The sequence below is a fragment of the Spinacia oleracea genome, chromosome 4 (genome assembly GCF_020520425.1).
Source record: "Spinacia oleracea cultivar Varoflay chromosome 4, BTI_SOV_V1, whole genome shotgun sequence".
Classification (NCBI taxonomy): Eukaryota; Viridiplantae; Streptophyta; class Magnoliopsida; order Caryophyllales; family Amaranthaceae; genus Spinacia; species Spinacia oleracea.
The window spans coordinates 51,684,517-51,703,211 of NC_079490.1; the positions used below are offsets into that span (position 1 = coordinate 51,684,517).

Below are 18,695 nucleotides of genomic sequence, written 5' to 3' on the forward strand. Positions count from 1 at the left end.
TTTCTTAATCTCTTTTCACTGTGTCTGCAGGACAACTTATTTGAGTGAAAGTTAGAATAGGTTTTCTCCATCATTACGTAGCATGACATATATATCCATAACGTAGCATACGTTTATATGCAAATCATATTAGTCAAACTATAGCATAAGTTTAGAGGCAAATCAAATAAGGCAAGAATCATTTACTTTGTAGATAAAAAAAAATGCTAAAAAGCCTGACCCATAACTATTGTAAATACATAATGCGGAAGTTCATACGGAGTACTCAAAACTACCGCTTCGCATGCATCCTTTGTTTGGTTAATGAGGATTACTATGTCGTGAAAACGGAATTATATAGATCAAGATTAAACAATCAAGTAATTAAAATAAGCTTATATTGATGGTTAGTTATGGTGTGATACAATCATAAAGGAAATAAAATAAACAACGATTGCGGCAATGCAATAACTCTAACCATTAACGTAACTCCAATTGACACATACTTTAATATGTTGGCATTAACTCCACCATTAACTCCAATCATTAACAATCACATATGCAAAATAATCACATCAATTCGCAACTCATAGCTGTCAACGATGGATCTCAATACCAACTAACAAATTTCAATCGCAGTTAAATGCTATAATCGCAAGTATATATGCTATATCAATCTCAAAGATTTAATAATAAGATTAGCAAATATAACAACATTTACCTCAACGATGAATGCATTTCTTTGGTTTTCGTCTGCTCAGCGGTTAGGGTTTGGTGCTGATAACGTGTTGTGAAATAGAGAGAAATGGAGGAGAAATTGGGAGAGAACAACTGTGTGTTTTATTCCATGAACAATGGGGTATATATACATACAATACAATAGGGTTTGTTTGGGAACAATAAACCCTAAGATCTAGAATATTCTGGAAATATACTAAGGGTATAATGGACATCTACATAATATTCATAACAGTTAGTTCTCTAAATCCGTACTTAATACATCGTAATAATAATTGTAGATGCCATATGTAATAATCCGTACATATTATTTATGACATTTTCTTCTTCCTGTCCAGAAAAATAAATGAAACAGAAGTCACAAAAATAATGCATACGATTCGATCTAAGAGCACTCCCAACAGTGGGGAAAAAATGTGCTCACGAGTAAAAATCGGTGAGGAAAAAAAAGAACACGGACAACATTAATGGGTGAAATGAAAAATGCTCGCGAGGAAGCGTAAATGTGCTCGCGCGGCATTCTGTTTGAATTATTTGCTCACGAAAATGTGGGCCCCGAATTGCTGTTTTGCAGGCGAATAATGCAGGAAATTGCAGGCAAATACTGATGATATGCAGGCGAAAATGGCAAAAATGCCGTTGGAATTGCACAATACAGCCAAAACATTTAAAGCAAAGATTCCACTAACCCACCATATCCAATGGACGGTCGCCACGTGTAACATCATCAACCAATCACAAAATTGTACAATTTACAACGGCTATATTTCTTTTAACGGGTAATTTTCCCTGAAATAATTTAAAATAAAATAAAATTATACCAACGGTCATAAAATTTCAAGACCTATAAATAGAGACCAATTTTGTTATATTTTGACACACTTTCAAAAATCATTTTTCTCTCTCTAAAATCATCAAAATCATTTTTCATATAAGTATTACTATAATTTGTGTTATTTTTTGAAAATTATTGAACATTTCCAGTAACATATATTTTCAAAAATCTTATTTCCGGTTGTTATTTATTAATTGTATTATTATTATTATTATTATTATTATTATTATTATTATTATTATTATTATTATTATTATTATTATTATTATTATTATTATGGGAAAACACCAAAACGTTACAAGCTTAACAAGCTACAAAGATCGAGGGAACTACAAGAAGTTGGAGGGGAGCCGAGATACAATCTGGGCCCCCACTCCTCTAGCTATGGCGAACCCGATCCTGCTGAAAATGTGGGCAGCTTATTATTATTATTATTATTATTATTATTATTATTATTATTATTATTATTATTATTATTCTTATTATTGTCATTATTGTCATTATTATTGTTGTTACTAGTAGGTATATTTACTGTTAAAATTATTATCGTTACTTATTAGTGTGCTTGCGTATTTTTTAAAAATAAAATGGACCCTAATTACTATTCTCAAAATTTAGAAAACAATTTTGATGATTTTGATCTCAACTCTGACAACAATCAGCATCCCGGCTATGATTCTTATTCGCAGGGTAATTCTTCCTCTCAAAATTTTCAACAATCTTTTTATGCTAACACTATTGTAGACCGTGAAGCTATAGAGGAACGTGTTATGGAGACACAAGAACCGATCATGACACATCCATTTCCCGTCAACCCAAATCAACCAATTAAGGTTGCATCTCAGTCTCGAAGTTGGTCGATTCAGGAGGATGAAGCTCTGGTTGATTCCTACATTAAATTTTGCTCCGATCAGATTATAGGCACCAACATAAGAAAAGCTGATATTTGGAGGCAAGCTGCTGCGCGCTATAGCCAAATTCAAGTAGGTAGACCGTACGAACTTCCTGTAAGAAATGCAAAATGTTTAGAGAGTCGTTGGGGAAGGATGTCTCCAGACATCATGTTGTGGGCTGCTAGTTTTGAAAAGGCTGGTAGGTTATTTGCAAGTGGGAATAATGATGCGGACCAAGTTGCTACCGCTCACAAGTTATACCGCACAGAAAACAAAAAGAATTTCACATTGATGCATGCTTGGAAGATGCTTACTAAAGAAAACCCAAAGTGGAGGGTGATGATGAGGTGGGGTATGTCAAAGACAGAGAGAGAAACATACGATGCCAGTCTACCAATTTCTACTGAAGAGAGTGATGGAAGTGGCAAGAGAACTAGAGTTGATGATGATGGTGACACCGTCTTGCCAAGTGGTGGGAGCTTCGTATCTAGAGGTATATCTCGACCAGATGGTGTAAAGAAAGCTAAGGCCAGAAGAAAAGGAAAAGGGGCAGAATCATCAGAGGCAGTTTCGTCTTTTGGAAGTCGTTTGCAAGCTAACACTGGAGTGAGGAATAATGAGCACGAACTTAATTTAAAGAGATTCGAGCTAGAAGCAGAAAAGACTATAATTAGGAGGCGACAACTTGACATAGAGGAACAGAGAATTCAGTTGGATAACAAAAAATGAAACATGATTTCTTGCAAACATTGGTGTCTAAGGCTTGTCTAACTCCTGATGAGGAAAAAGTTAAGGCAAGATAGATGTTGGAGTTTTATGGTGGTGATAATTAGCAAGGTGTTTAATGTTTAGTTTATTTCATGTGTTTAAATTTTATGTCACAATCTAGTTTTAATAAGTTTTCAATAATCTTGTATTAATTCGTGTTGTGCCTTTAAACTTGTATTAGTTCGTGTTATGTCTTTAACTTTGTATTGTTTTGTGTTATGTAATATATTATATTATGTTTTATTGCCAAGTAGTATTTCACACATTGTTGTTATTATATTATAAGAAAGTACAATATAATCCTATCAAGAAATCCATAAAATCTTATCAACCAATAGAAAATCTAAGAAAATCTGAGAACATCCAGTAACATCTTATCAAGAAAATCTTATCAAAAAAATCTAAGAACATCCAATAACATCTTATCGAAAATCTAAGAAAATCCAAAAAAATCTTATCGAAAATCTAAGAAAATCCAAAAATGTTATCGAAAATCTAAGAAAATCAAAAAATCTTATCGAAAATCTAAGAAAATCCAAAAATCCATATATTCTTATCCACATCACTCTTTAAATACACACACATTATCAAACTCATTTCTCACACTCACTTCTCATTCTCACACTCTACTATATCTCAAAAAAATGTTATTTGAATACAGTTCAAGCTCAGAATCTGCTGATGAGAATCCATACGGAGAAGTTGATCGAATGGTTGACGAATTTGTCACTCATCACTTACCAAACACATTCTTTCCACGAGGTCCTAGACTTCGAAATGTGAATGATACCATTCCGATTCCAGCAGATAGAAACCGTGAAGAAGGGCATAACCGCTTGTTTAATGATTACTTTGCGGAAAATCCAGTATATTCAGACAAACAGTTTCGTCGAAGGTTTCGAATGAGAAGACCTTTGTTTTGCCGTATCATGAACAAAGTGGTTGAAAATGATGTTTTCTTGCAACAGAGAAGAAATGCTGCCGGAAAATTAGGGTTATCGGGATTGCAAAAATGCACTGCAGCTATCAGAATGTTAGCGTATGGTTTGGCTCCGGATGCAATTGATGAATACCTGCGAATGGGTGAAACAACTTCAAAAAAATCATTATTACATTTCACTCAAGGGGTAATCAAGCATTTTGAAGAGGATTACCTAAGAAGTCTACAGATGAAGACTTAAGGAGAATCCTTTATCAAAATGAAATGCGCGGATTTCCAGGCATGACCGGTAGTATTGATTGTATGCACTGGGAATGGAAGAACTGTCCTACCGCATGGAGAGGTCAATACCAAGGACGCAACGGGAAAGCGTCCCTAATTCTTGAAGCTGTTGCAGATCAAGATCTATGGATTTGGCATTCATTTTTTGGTATTCCTGGTTCATCTAATGACCTTAATGTTCTGCACCGTTCTCCTGTTTTTGATGATGTTTTGACAGGTAAGGCACCTCCTATCACTTTTCAGGTGAATAGACATGAATACAACATGGGGTACTACCTCACAGATGGTATTTATCCAAATTGGGCTACGTTCATTCAAGGATTTTCTCGTCCCCAACTTGAAACGAAAAGGTTGTTTCTAACAGACAAGCGCATGTTCGTAAGGATGTGGAACGTGCGTTCTGAGTTTTGCAAGCAAGATTCGCCATTGTACGACAACCATCTCTGGCTTACGATGAAGATATATTAGGCGATATAATGAAGGCTTGTATCATCTTACACAACATGATAGTTGAGGATGAACGAGATATGTATGTCCGAGCTGATGTGTTACGAAGGTACTATGAAGAAGACCTTTAGAGCTTAACCGCAACAGTGAATAATGGTGAACCCTTTGAGTTCCAGACTGGACAACCCTACTCCATTAACGCATTATTGGGGAGAATAACAGCTTTGCGTAGCAGTCAAATTCATCACTCTTTGAAAGAGGATTTAATTGAGCATAACTGGGAAAAATATGCAGGCAATAATCATTAAACTCATGCCTCGAATAAGAGTTGTTATTTTAGTGGTTGCGTTTGATTTATCGTAATTTTTTTTTAATCATATTTTGGCTTTATGATGTTTTAGTTTATGACATAGTGTGTTTAGTTGTTGTAATGTTTTAGTTATCCGAAACTTGTCTTGCTTTAGTCCATCTATTATGTATTTATTCAATTATGTCCCTTTATTTTATTTAAATTTATGAAATATTTTCAATAAAATTTATAGTATTAAAAATAGATATAAAAATAACGTAAATAAAATGATTAACGTAAATTAAATAATTTATCTTAACTAATTGTTAAAAGTCATTTAAGTTATTAATATAATTGAATAAATACAAAAAGGATGGAGTATGTGGGAAATAGAAAGTGTGGTGGGGTTTAGTGAATAGTAAAAGTAAAAGTGGTGAGGAGTTTTTTTTTTGCTCATTGGTGGGATGAGTTTGTTGTAACAAAATTTGTATGTGAGGAAAGTGATGTGGAGGAGTAAGAAAGTGGTAGAGAGATAGTGGTGAGGAGTTTTTTTTTACCCATTGATGGGAGTGGTCTAATATCTTATTTAAACTCAACCTCTAACCAACGAATTAAAAAGCATCCACGTACGTTACTCGATCTACGAATCCAATCGAGTCATTTAGATATTTGTTCCGGCACAAGATTTTATCCCCCTTTTAGCAATTGTAAAGATAATGTGTTAATGTAATGTGTGGCTAGTTGGCTACTACAAGATTGAAAACATTCTATCAAGTGAGTAACCCAACCCATATTTATCAGCCTAAATTATGGCAACAACAACTTCCTTCACTGCTTTCAAATTCCAAATACTCCCACAACAAAAACTTCCCACATTCAAACTCAACCTTAAACAACCAAATCATAATCAAATTACCATTGATGAAACAAAGCAAATCCATGCCCACTTGCTAAAAACCTGCTTTCGAAATCCTCAAGAAATTAATCCTGCAATTCAACTACATTCAACCCCTGCTGCTCGCTATAATTTCCTCATAACATCTTATAACAAGAATTATCAGCCAAATTGTGCACTAAACATGTATTCCCAAATGAGAGAAATGAACATTGAAATTGACAGTTTTATAGTTTCTTCTGTCCTAACATCTTGTTCACAGATTGGTTGTGTTCTTTCAGGGAGAGAGATTCATGGGTTTGCACTAAAAAAAGGGTTAGATTTTGATGTTTATGTTGGGAATACTCTGATCCAAATGTACAGTGAATGTGGGTTTCTGGGTTCTGCACAGCTCGTGTTTGAAAAACTGGTTGAAAGTGATGTTGTTTCTTGGAATACAATGATTAGGGGATATATTAAGCAGGGTTTATTTGATGAAGCTTTGGGAATGATGAGAGAAATGCAGTATAAGTTGGTGAAGCCGAGTGAGAGTACAATGATTAGCATGGTAAAGCTTCTGGCAGATGATGGAAACAAGAAATTGACAAAGTCCATGTTTGCTTATGTGATCAAGAATAGCAGAATGAATCACTTGGGTACTAATTTGACTACTACTCTGATAGAGATGCATTCTAAGAGTGGGGATTTTTCTGTTGCGCGCTTCTTATTTGACAGTCTGACTGAAAAGAGCATTTATTCGTATACAGCCATGGTTGCAGGCTACATACATTGTAACGCCATAGAGGAGGGTGTACTACTTTTTGGACAGATGATGGGTGATGGGATTTTGCCAAATGAAGTCACTCTGCTGAGTTTAATAACAGAATGTGGAACAGTTGAGGCTTTGGACTTAGGAAAGCAGCTACACGCCTACCTTCTTAGAAATGGGTTTGCTTTAACTTTACCACTGGCTACTTCTCTGGTAGACATGTATGGTAAATGTTATGAAATCAGTAGTGCACGGACGATCTTTGATAAAATGGAGAGAAGGGATATCAGGACTTGGACTGCTCTCATATCAGCTTATACACATGGAAATTGCATTGAAAAGGCAATTGATGTCCTAATTCTAATGACAGAAAACAATATAAGGCCTAATCAGGTAACAATGGTTAGCCTTGTATCATTCTGTACGGAATCAGGAACACTTGACTTAGGGAAATGGATTCACATGTTTATAGACAAACAAGGGATAGAAATAGACATAGTACTCAATACTAGCCTTATTGATATGTATGCCAAATGTGGGGATATAACCACGGCATACCAGCTGTTCGATGAAGCTAAAGATAGAGATATACGCATGTGGAACTGTATGATAATGGGGTTTGGTTTGCATGGTTTTGGTGAAGAAGCTTTGGATCTTTTTATCGAAATGGAAACTTATAGAATCAAACCTAACGATATTACATTCATAGGATTGCTTAACGGTTGTAGTCATGCAGGGATGGTAACACAAGGGAAAAGGGCATTTGACAAAATGAGGAACAAGTATGGGTTGTTACCAAAGATTGAGCACTATGGTTGCATGGTAGACCTTCTAGGGAGAGCAGGTTTGCTTAGTGAAGCATATGATATAATAAAGAGCATGCCAATGAAACCTAATATAACTGTATGGGGTGCTCTGCTTGCGGCTTGCAAAGTTCATAAGAACCCTAACATGGGGGAATTAGCCTCTAAAAAACTGCTTGAAATAGATCGTGACAGTTGTGGACACAATGTTCTTATATCTAATATCTATGCAATAGAGAAGAGATGGAATGATGTAGTGAGTGTTAGAAAAGCCATGAAAAACAGAGGGATTAACAAGGAACCAGGATTCAGTTGTATTGAGGTAAATGGTTCAGTAAATGAGTTCACAACAGGAGGAGTTGAGGCACACCCAAAGTTTAGAGAAATTTATGATATGCTTGAGGAGATGATCTACAAACTCAAGGCGGCTGGTTACAAACCAGATACTTCTGTAGCTTTGCTTAACATACAAGAGAAAGAAAGAGAGCACTCACTTAAGTATCACAGTGAGAAGATTGCCATGGCTTTTGGCCTCATTAACACAGCTCCCGGTACTCCTCTTCGGATTGTCAAGAATCTTAGGGTTTGTGATGATTGCCATACTGCTACAAAACTCCTCTCCAAGATCTATAAGAGGAAAATCATAGTTAGGGACCGTAGTCGTTTCCACCATTTCTCGGAGGGATTTTGTTCTTGTGGCGACCATTGGTAATGCACAAAAAAAGAAGGAAAAAATAAACAGAATGTAATACATTTGTAACTTAAAAGTAGTAGAGTATATACAGTTAGAGCTTAGAGTTCTCTTTCTCAATGAAAATGATATTCTTTCTATCCCCAGATAGATATTCAAACACCATTTTCTCAATTAAATCAACCAAGCCACTGTTGACAACGACGGTCCCCAGCACCCCCAACAGCACGACGAATGCTGATCTTCTCATTTGAGTACTTCTCCTGAAGAGATTCAAAAGCAGTCACATCAAGCTTACCGGAAACTGACTTCCCTTGTTTTCTACGAGAAAGTTGCTCCCGTATTGAAGCCCACAGTTTTCCTATGGCATCCCTTTGACGAGAGGTGAACCTCGATACATTTTCAGAAGCATGTTTCACCAGTATGTCAATGACAGTCTGACACCTGCAAATAAGATGTTCATAGTCATGAGCACCAAAACCGCATATGAAGCAATCACCTTAAAACAAAGGAACGCAAGAACAAACCATGGGATTTTATAGCGCTTTGCAGCGATCTCCAAACAACTGATTATGGCTTCTCTTTGTAACCTCAGAAATCTCATTGTCTCTTCTTCCTCCTTCCCTTTATTTTCTTTTGCTTTCTCATCTTTTTTTGGTTTACATGAGATAAGAGCATCAAGCCCAAAAGGATCAAGCTCTTCTTTGGTGGTAACCTCAGTAGAAGAAATCACATCTTGGTTTGACTGAACCTCCCTACTAGCCATTTCTTTTTGATCTTCAAGAGCTGCAGCTTCCTCGGAATCATCTTCCTTGGTTGCCACAGGAAGATTAGATATCAAATCTTTGATGCGTCCAGCAGCTTTTGAGAACTACATATAGACAGAACAATTCAGCAGCTTATCACAAATGCATAACAGGCTCATGAAAATTAGAAAACAATTCACAGCAATGAAGCTTCACAGTGACAAAAAACTGGCAAAAAAAAATAGAATAAATAATGAACTAATTGACAAAAATGTCAAGGCAGGCTGCCAACCATTGAAGAGCTGCGAAAAATAATTTCAGCAAAGAAGGAAGACAAAGGGACGTGCGGACACCATCCAAAACTGCAACATGAAGTTATGATCTTTTAAATGCCTCCTGGTGGAGAGCAAAAAAAAAAAGTTACCAATTTACCAAACCATGCATTTCTTTAGAATTCTTAATTTATCTTCACCAGGTTAACGCTTATTAAGGACTACAGCTATGTTACTTCGACACCTTGGTTGACCGGGGTGTCGGGTGTCGACACGACATGACAATCGACATGACACTTTACACATGTCAGAGGAAGTGTCGACACCCATGTCGGCAAAGGATCCGAAATCAAGTGTCAAGATCAGAGAAGAACAGAAAAAGAGAACAAAAATGTTCAATTTTTGGCATCCAAGATGAAAATGAAGCATCATCTGTGAATAAATTAGTCTTATCATGTTCCCGGATGAAAAAGCTCTAAAGTAAAATAAAAGATTGAAAAATTAGGGTTAACTTAGTGCCCTCCTCTTCCCTTTCTTTTTATTATTTACATTTAAAATAATATAGGGTGAGATCTAAAGAACTAGTTAAGACACTCCATTGATCGTGTCGCGGTGTCCGCAAAAATTTTGGTCGGAGTGTCGAATAACACTTAAATCTGTGTGTGAGCAACATAGAACTAAAGTATCTAACATACTACATAAGTATATACTTCCTCCATTCCATATTAGTTGACAGTATTCCTTTTCGGGAAGTTTCTTTGTAGTGACAAGTTTCTGTTTTTGGCAAGTTTTGTGTGTTCAAATGTCAATGTTACCTTTACTAATTTCTCTAACTCTTCTTCTCTACCATTCCTTTCCCATACCAGACCCAACTTCTGTAGCCTCTCTCACCCCTCCGTCATCATGTTCGCCACATCCCCACTCCAAAGATTATACCACCACAGCACCACCCATCTTCCATAACCTCCACTGCCGCCACCACTCCACCACTCCACCACCACTAAACCCTTTTGTCTTTTCCTCTCACGAGTTTCTTCTCCACCCACTTCTCTATGTTCCTCAGACACGTAAGTATCCGACACTCGGATCCAAAATTTAAACTTTGTAGACACGACTACCAGTCAAATGAGTGTCTTGACTAGTTCTTTGGACACTGCTTTCATATAAAATGTCGGAAAAATGCTCACCCATATTATTTTAATATATAAAAAGAAAAAAGAAAAGAAGAGGGCAGTAAGTTAACCTAACTTTTTAGTTTTCTATTTTTACTTTATTTCTCCTTTATTTGCCTTTTCACTCTCCCCGTCTTCACCCTTCTATCTTCCATGGCTCCATTAAACAAGCTTTGATAACCAAAGCTTCTTGATCCGAAACATCCTATAAGGCTAATTTATTCACCCATGATGCTTCATATTCATCTTGGATACCAAAAGTTGAACCTTTTGCTTCTGTTTTTCTCTTATCCTCTCACCAGTTTATTTCGGATCATTAGTGTTATGTCATGTTGACACCCCTGGTCAAGGTCAAGCAGGATGTCAAAGTAACATAGCCACTTCTCCTCCCAAGCCCTTTCCTTCGGCTCCACCGCCTCCACCGTTGAGCGCCTACCATGACCACCTCTTCTCTCAGCTCTCCTCCCTCCGTTTCTGTGGCGGATTTTAGTCAACATCAACGAGAGCCCAACGAAAACAACGGCCCTTCCTAGCCCAACCCAGGAGTGAAATAACCTTTTTGAACCTTAAAACAATGTCGATGGCCACCGCTTTGCAATTCAAATCAATCACTATACCATTTTTATTGTTAGCAAGAGAAGGTAATTAGGTATTTTTGTTAATAGAGATCGAGAGGTTGGAGGAAATTATGAACACCTTGAAGGCCTCAAGCAGTTTCATGAGCAATGGCTTCTTCCATACGGGTGAGAAGAGGAGAGAGAAAAAGAGAAGTCAGAGGCGGAGCCAAGCATGAGATCTACTCCACTGCTTCTGTTCTTTTCTCTAATTTGATTTAGTAAAGTGGGTGCTTAGGTGTTTCACGGACTTGTGAGTCTCAGAAGGGAGAGGAGAAAAGGTTTAAGGTGAGGAAGATGGGGTCAGTGGTGGCTGAGGAGTAGACGACAGTGGGGGTAGTGGTGAAAGGTTGCTCTGTTAATTTGCCAAAGGAGAAGGGTAGATGGGGAAGGATATAAAGGGGTATTTTTGTCTATTTTCTCTCTCACTTCACCTCAATATGTGTGCCAATAACATAAGTGTCAACTAATTCGGAACGGAAAAGAAGAAAAATAAGAATAAGTATTATCTAACATACTCTGCAGTCTACCAAACCTACTTTTCAATTAGTTTATGGTAGTGATCTGTGGAAAGGGAAATTCTTCAGCATCATGAGGTTGACAATCTTGACATCATGGAGAAGATGCCAAACAAAGGAGGAGTAGTTTAGGAATCAGGTTCTTATGTTAAATACAAGGATTACCATGGACAACTTTTGATATGTTTCTAGGTCTTGACTTCATACTGTTTTGAAGGATTACCATGGACAACTTTTCCTCTCCCTTCTGTATGTACTCTATTTTGAAGGATAATGCTATATGTCCTTTTTTTCCATTTCAATTTCCCCAAAGAAGCCAGATAGTTAGCTATAGACCTTTCAATAGGTAACATGCTGGTGTGTTGAGGTTCAGGTTATGTATTGGGTTTGGTAAAATACAGGTCAGATGTATCTCCTTTGGGAATTTGCAACGCTCAATTTTGACCAGAGTTTTTTCTTGTAGCTTAACCAAGATAAACTTTATCTTCCTTGGTAGTTTTACATTAAGTGAATATCTATTGATTTTTCTAAATTTTCATCTCACCTTTAGATTGAGTGCGGTAATTGTGTTAAGAGGCAAATAGTACTAGAGTATTACAGCTAAAGATAAGATGAGAAGGATAAGATAGAAGGTGGGACCACAAGAAAGAAAAGAGATCAGAAGTGATACTCCCTACGTCTCCTTTTAGTTGCTCCATTCAACTCAAAAAGATTCTACTTTTCAAAGAAGTTTTGTCTACGCTTCAACAAATTCTATATATAACAGAAAACTAGTAACAATGCAAGCACTTGAATGCATTACCCATCTCATAAATTAGACACATATTCACATTACATTTTTGAAGAATTAATGCTTACCACAAAGCTGTCATCAGTACACAAGTCATTTGCCACCACAGCCCGGACGGTCCATGCTGTTAGCTGGTTCTTCTGACACGTATTCAGACACTACAAGGGAACAACACAAGGAGAGTCATCTCTATAAGAAAAGAATATTTAATCTGAGAAAGACGGTCATAACAAATATAAAAAACTAAGAATCAAAGAACACTGTCAAGAACTTACTTCTTTTGCATCTTCTGCAGCAGAGAACAATGCGTGATAATCTGCTCGTACAGAAGCATCGTTACACACAGTAGGCGAAAACATTGCTGCTTCCAGTATAGCAAAGAAGTGATCAGCGGTTTCAGGTTTAACACTTCCAGCCTGAATCAATTGTACAGCCAACTTTGAAGCTTTACCGAATTTAGCAGGGTTCGCAATATGAGAGGCTATCTTCTGCATAGCTTCTACAATCTGTGAGACAGATGCATCCGTGGTGGTTTTAAACCTCAGTTTCTTTCCAGATCCAATATCTGACAAAACTACAATAATTCAGCACCTTACTAGCACTTACTTACTATGTTCAGAAATATATAGTCACAACAATATGATACCATAATGTCTCATACTTGGTCTTTCTATTTCTCAGAACACCATGAAATGCCTATGAAAGATAATTATGAAAAAAATGGTCAAGAATCGAAGATCGGCAATGTAGTCTAATATGAGATATTTCTATACTACAACAAAAATACAAAATACAGCAGGTTCTCTAGTGAAAAACCCATGTGTGCAACCATAACAAACCAAACTGGAAAAGACCTTAGCTGATTTATGGCTATTAGAAAATAGAGACACAATCACACAAATGACTCAAAAATCTTGGAAAAATTAGAAGAAACTAGAGAAAATTATTAATCACCTATAAAAATGACATGAAAGAGTCAAAATCCTGAAGAAACCATGAAACTCCTTAATACCCTGAAAATCAAAGATAGAGGTAAGACGAAACTTTTGCAACTTCCAAGAATCAGACGAAGTGTAAATATATAGTCGACATATTTAGTCTGGTGCCACCTACTCACCTAGTCGCTAATGCAACAACCACAACAGAATATCAATCCTGTATACTAGTTTAACCAAAAGAATAACCATTGTATCATTGCATGGCCGTTTATAACCAGTGTTACCTAATCCCTAATTCACCCACGAATTATGATCCAAAATATACGAATAAACACATAAGAACTGATACAATGGAACACTTACATGCCAATTTATTTACATAAGGTAGAAAATTGTATTTCAGTACCTGTTCTACATGCCAAATAGTGCCGCGAATCAGATAGCATAGCGCTGACTATACAAGAGAAGTGAGAAAGAAATAAACCGTTGTCCCTATACCCTGATTTTTTTGTGCCAGAGGTTATAAATTTTATGGGTCATGTTGACATTTTCAGACAATAGTTCCTTAAGGATGTACTTGAATAAAATTTTACATTCCCTATTTAGCTATGACTATCTAGAAACACATATTAACCAAACCTATGAATTCATGCCAGCATCGACCCTTGTCACCAGAACATTATCCAAAAGCGAATCGACCACAATCAATATCATTTCTTACTCTGCGTATCTAGAACACTATACTAATATAATATCCAATACATATGAGTTATGAGTACATGTTGGTGACAATCCTTAATCACCAAAACTTTATCCAAAAGCGAATCAACCACAATCAATATCATTTCTTGTTTTTAATAAAAATTGTTCATCTCTGCCTATCAATAACACTATAGTAGCCATACCTATGAACTTATGTCAGCAACGATTCTTAATCACCAAAACTTTATCCAACAGCGAATCAACCCCAATCAACATCATCACTTGTTCTTGTTTTAAAAGTGTCCATTCCCTAAACTAGCTCTACCTATCAAAAACACTTTATAAATCAGACCTAAAGTTCCAAGTCGGTGACATCCCTTTATCACCAAACAATCATCCAAAAGCAAATCAATAACATTTGAACCAATCGTCAAACAGCCAAATCATCTAATCTTGAACTTGCACTACTTATAATTATTCAATTCCAAAAAGAACTAACTCTCCCTAATCATAAACCCTAAAATGACCAACTATGTCAGTTCAAGTCAGCAATAACTCACAATAACCCTAAAAATATACAAACTACAATCGCAACAACCAACAGCAATCCAATAACAACGAAGATGCAAAAACTATGAGCATGAAATTGAAAACATAAAGTAATTTAGAGAAAAGGGCGAAAAAATACCATCTGGTGAGGTGATTTCTGGAGGTTTGGACCGTTTCATGGCGCTTTTGAGGGGAGGAGGAGGGAGTGAATTTGGATCTTTATTAATACTATGTGTATTGATTTCATTGATTTTCACGGATTTGTGATTTTGAAGATGTTGCTGTTGTTGTTCTTGTTCTTGAGTAGAAGGTGAATGATATGAAGGAGGTGGTAAGTCGCCGAATAAGTCGCCCGCCATTGTTGAAAATTGAAGGTTTGTCTGAGGTTGTCGCTATGGTACAGTTGCTTGCAGATTCTTGTGAACGGGAAATTGAAAGGAAAAAAGAATGGAAGATTGGTCCTTTTTAAAAAAAACTAGTTGTGTAAAAATGTTATGTAAAAGACGACATCGACAAATTTGTGATAATGTTAGAAAAGGTAATACTAAATTTCGATTTGCATATAATTGATAATACAATGTCACAAGTACGTTTATAATATAGATGTATTGAAGACATTAAACTCTCAAACACTTGTTGTAGCATTTCACATGCAACATTAGAACGTATTTGTGAGTTAAATTTTGCACGCCCTACCCCATGATATAAAAACTAATTACATAAATTGAAAGGGTAATTACTTACGAATTAAGTTTAGCAAAACACATTAGTGGGATGACTGTTATCATCCTTGTCAATTTGTAAAAAATACTCGAACATTATGTTATTATCCAAATCAATGGAAAAGACATCAAAAATTAATGTGGGTGCTTAAGAGGAATCTGGATAGTCATTGATAAATAAATTCCTCAAGCAAAGCCCTCACATGCTTGCAACAATGTTAACTCAAAACTCCAGTTACACTTGGTGAAGAATTCCACGCTACTTAGGCGATGTCACGCTACGAGGATAACATTATAACAAAAAAAACTATCTCAAATCTCTCCCGTAACAACATAGTTAGCTAATCAACAAAATATCCAAACTTAATTAATTCATTAACAAAACGGTCAAAAAATATCGCGAATAATTATAATTACAATGCATATTAGTATATTACCTAAGGAAAATATTAGTGTTGTCTTCACAAAGATGTAAGAGGCATTTTCTGCAAAAAGCCTTTGGTTAGTAAGCCTCTTATCCTAGCTTCTATACTGCAATAGAATTCTAAGGGTCATCCACATAGGTGCAAAGATAAGATAGTTTACAAGTAAATCAGCTAGCTTAGTTACTACTCTGGCAGTAGCTACCTTAGCAAATGCTTCTCCTTGTCGATTTCATGAATACACTACATCGGAGGTGTTTGCTCGTGGCTGAAACACGTGATCCCGATATTGAGCAGACGATCCTCCCCAAAACACCAAAGCTTCTCCAAACTTGTTGTGTTCCCATCCTAAGCCAGAAGGTAGGCCTAGCATGAGACATGTGGTTCAATTTCTTCACGGAGATGTCAGCGTGCTTGCTTGATATTCCTTCTGATTATGACCATCAAAGCAACAGTTACTAGGTGGGAGTTAGATAATATCTATTTCAGTTCCATCATTATCTTCGGTTGGTATATATCATGCCACCATATCTCGCAATAATTCTGTCATACATAATGGCCTGTAAGTATCTGTATTTTACAATATCAAGGAAAATATGTTTTGCATTTTGTGTCTTGTATGTAGTAAACCACGTACAAATGCATAAATACGTCATTGTTCCTTGATAAGTCAACTTTTCAATAAAATGTAGACATTGAAATCTGAAGTGAAGAGTTTCCTCTTTATTTGCTTCTACTACGTATTTGCTGTGACATTATACTAAAACTGAACGAGATGGTTACAGTTATTTGTATACACTTGTGTGCTAGATGCCGTTGAGGTTTTTGGATTATATGATAAAATAAATGAAAAAAAGCCATCCACCTTTGCACACTTCGGGATTGTTCGGTACCAATGTTACTCATAACCGATTTCAGTTTTTAATATCCAGTTTTTTAAAACTACAGCTTTTATTCTGTTCCAGTTTAATCATGTGCGGAGTAATTTTTTTATAACTAATTATATAAAATATTTATTGTACAAGGAATAAATCATAGGAAGATAAATTATGATTTTATTCTTTCACTACGGAAGTTCTAACCCACACTACAAAGATCCCTCCCCCCTAAAAAATAAATACACACATGACCAACTATTTGCAATCTCAATCGGATCTCCATTGTTGGGTGCAAAAAATTACCACTGGAACTTTTTTCATCTTTTGGATCAGAACTTCATTGTTGGAGTATCTTCAAGCTTCTCATATTTTTGTATGAGATAATATAATAAAAAAATTATGATAGTGGGAAAAAATCAGAGAAGTAACCAGGATATGACTGGAATTGGAAGGAAGATCTAAAAATGAAGAAAAGATAAACAATTTTTCTTATTATATTAATTTTAGTACTCTTCTCCTTCATCTTCTTGTCTTTCCATACCACAACAATTGAGGGTGGCTGAAGAAGGCAGCGATGGTGGTTACGCGGAAGGAAGGAGATGTACAATCTGTATAAGAAGGCAAAAAACGAGGCAAGAATGAGAGCAAGAAGCCTATTATTATCAAGAAAATTGGAGGAGCCTAATATTTTTTTGGAGAAGGGTATCCAATTAATCCTTAAAATTTTGATAATCTCAAAATCAAAGAAAATAATTCTGAAGAACAAAAGATGAGATTGAGAGATGATAGATTATTATTTGTATGTGAAAACGAAAACAGGAAAACCAAAACCACAAATAGTATTTTGCCTTTTTCCGCTTTTGTTTTAGGGAAATGGGATTGAATTTTCTCCAGTCACTACATATATGCTAAGTCTGGTTGCTCGGGCCGTTGTACCTTTTGATTATGGTATGTTTTTCAAAACAGTTTAACCGAACATGTTTCGTTTTTATTTTGTGAAAAAACGGAAAACGAGCAAACGGTAGTAGTACCGAACACCCCCTTAGTTATCCAAATCTAGCTAACTGGTCCTGTTACTAATATATGCTTGGACAAAAAGTGAGGGTTTTTTATCTGTGTGATCAGTTTTGGAGTTTTGTCAACGGTAGTAGTACCGAACACCCCCTTAGTTATCCAAATCTAGCTAACTGGTCCTGTTACTAATATATGCTTGGACAAAAAGTGAGAGGGTTTTTGATCTGTGTGATCAGTTTTGGAGTTTTGTCAATTTCATGTATTGTATGAATAATTTCATCTTCTGGCTGTCTGAGAAGCAAATTCTAGTTCTAGTAAAATATGATATTGGACAATGGAGAAAAAAATGAGTTGGAAAATTCCATATCTCTGTATTCAGAACTCCCAGATATACATTTGCAACTCCATTAACTTCTCAGAAAGCTACATAAAAAAAAAGCTCTAATTCTTCAAGCAAAACCAAAAATGGAATAACATAAAAGTACATGTCATTTAACTTCAAGAAACTTGGGTCATTGGAAGTTAAGAAACATGAGATACATCAAGTACATAAAATGGAGAATGCTTCCTTTAAGTAAGAAGGCAAATTTTTAGTTGAACTTTGAGTATCATGTATGATTAAAGTTTAACGGTTATAATCTAGCATTTCTAGCCTGTATTATTGCTGACATTTCCTTGTATAGTTGGCTTACTGTCCTCTTAACAAGGAAATATTGACTGTATTCTTTAAGTTTTCTTCTTTTGTTTTGGCTGTATTTTGCTTGGTTTTCGTGATTCCCTGGGCTGACAGGTGTTATGAGTTAAGTGGAGCTTTGTTCTTTAAATTCAGTAAGTTTTCGTCTGTTGTTTAGATTGGGTCATTACATTTGAATGATTAAAATTGGATGATATGAAAAAATGAAAATATTTAGTAACTGAAGGACCAACCCAATGCAAAGACCCAAAGAAAATTTTGGAAGAACAATTATCAAGGATTCTGACAGTTTGGTAACATGTCTGAATAGTGAAAACTCTAACATGGTTCTTCGATAGCCATGTACAAATCTCAAA

The 18,695-nt window shown here is 35.9% G+C and overlaps 3 protein-coding genes and 1 pseudogene across 3 annotated transcripts; 3 read left to right on the plus strand and 1 right to left on the minus strand.

Moving 5' to 3' along the window:
• Positions 1-2,139: 2,139 nt before the first annotated feature.
• LOC110804825 (glutathione S-transferase T3-like) lies at positions 2,140-3,174 on the plus strand. The gene has a single exon (XM_022010433.2). The coding sequence runs from the start codon at positions 2,140-2,142 to the stop codon at positions 3,172-3,174; it is 1,035 nt and encodes a 344-aa protein (XP_021866125.2).
• Positions 3,175-3,831: 657 nt separating this feature from the next.
• Positions 3,832-5,417, plus strand: LOC110780447 (protein ALP1-like; annotated as a pseudogene).
• Positions 5,418-5,980: 563 nt separating this feature from the next.
• Positions 5,981-8,468, plus strand: LOC110804816 (pentatricopeptide repeat-containing protein At2g02980, chloroplastic-like). The gene has a single exon (XM_022010425.2). It carries the CDS (start codon positions 5,981-5,983, stop codon positions 8,327-8,329), a length of 2,349 nt encoding a protein of 782 aa, XP_021866117.1. The 3' UTR covers positions 8,330-8,468.
• On the minus strand, positions 8,346-15,081 carry LOC110804817 (uncharacterized). Its single transcript, XM_022010426.2, has 5 exons — positions 14,749-15,081; positions 12,696-12,985; positions 12,489-12,578; positions 8,836-9,179; positions 8,346-8,752 (listed from the first exon to the last, which is right to left on the minus strand). Exons 1-5 carry the CDS (start codon positions 14,966-14,968, stop codon positions 8,488-8,490), a joined length of 1,209 nt encoding a protein of 402 aa, XP_021866118.1. The 5' UTR covers positions 14,969-15,081; the 3' UTR covers positions 8,346-8,487.
• Between the last annotated feature and the right edge of the window lie 3,614 nt (positions 15,082-18,695).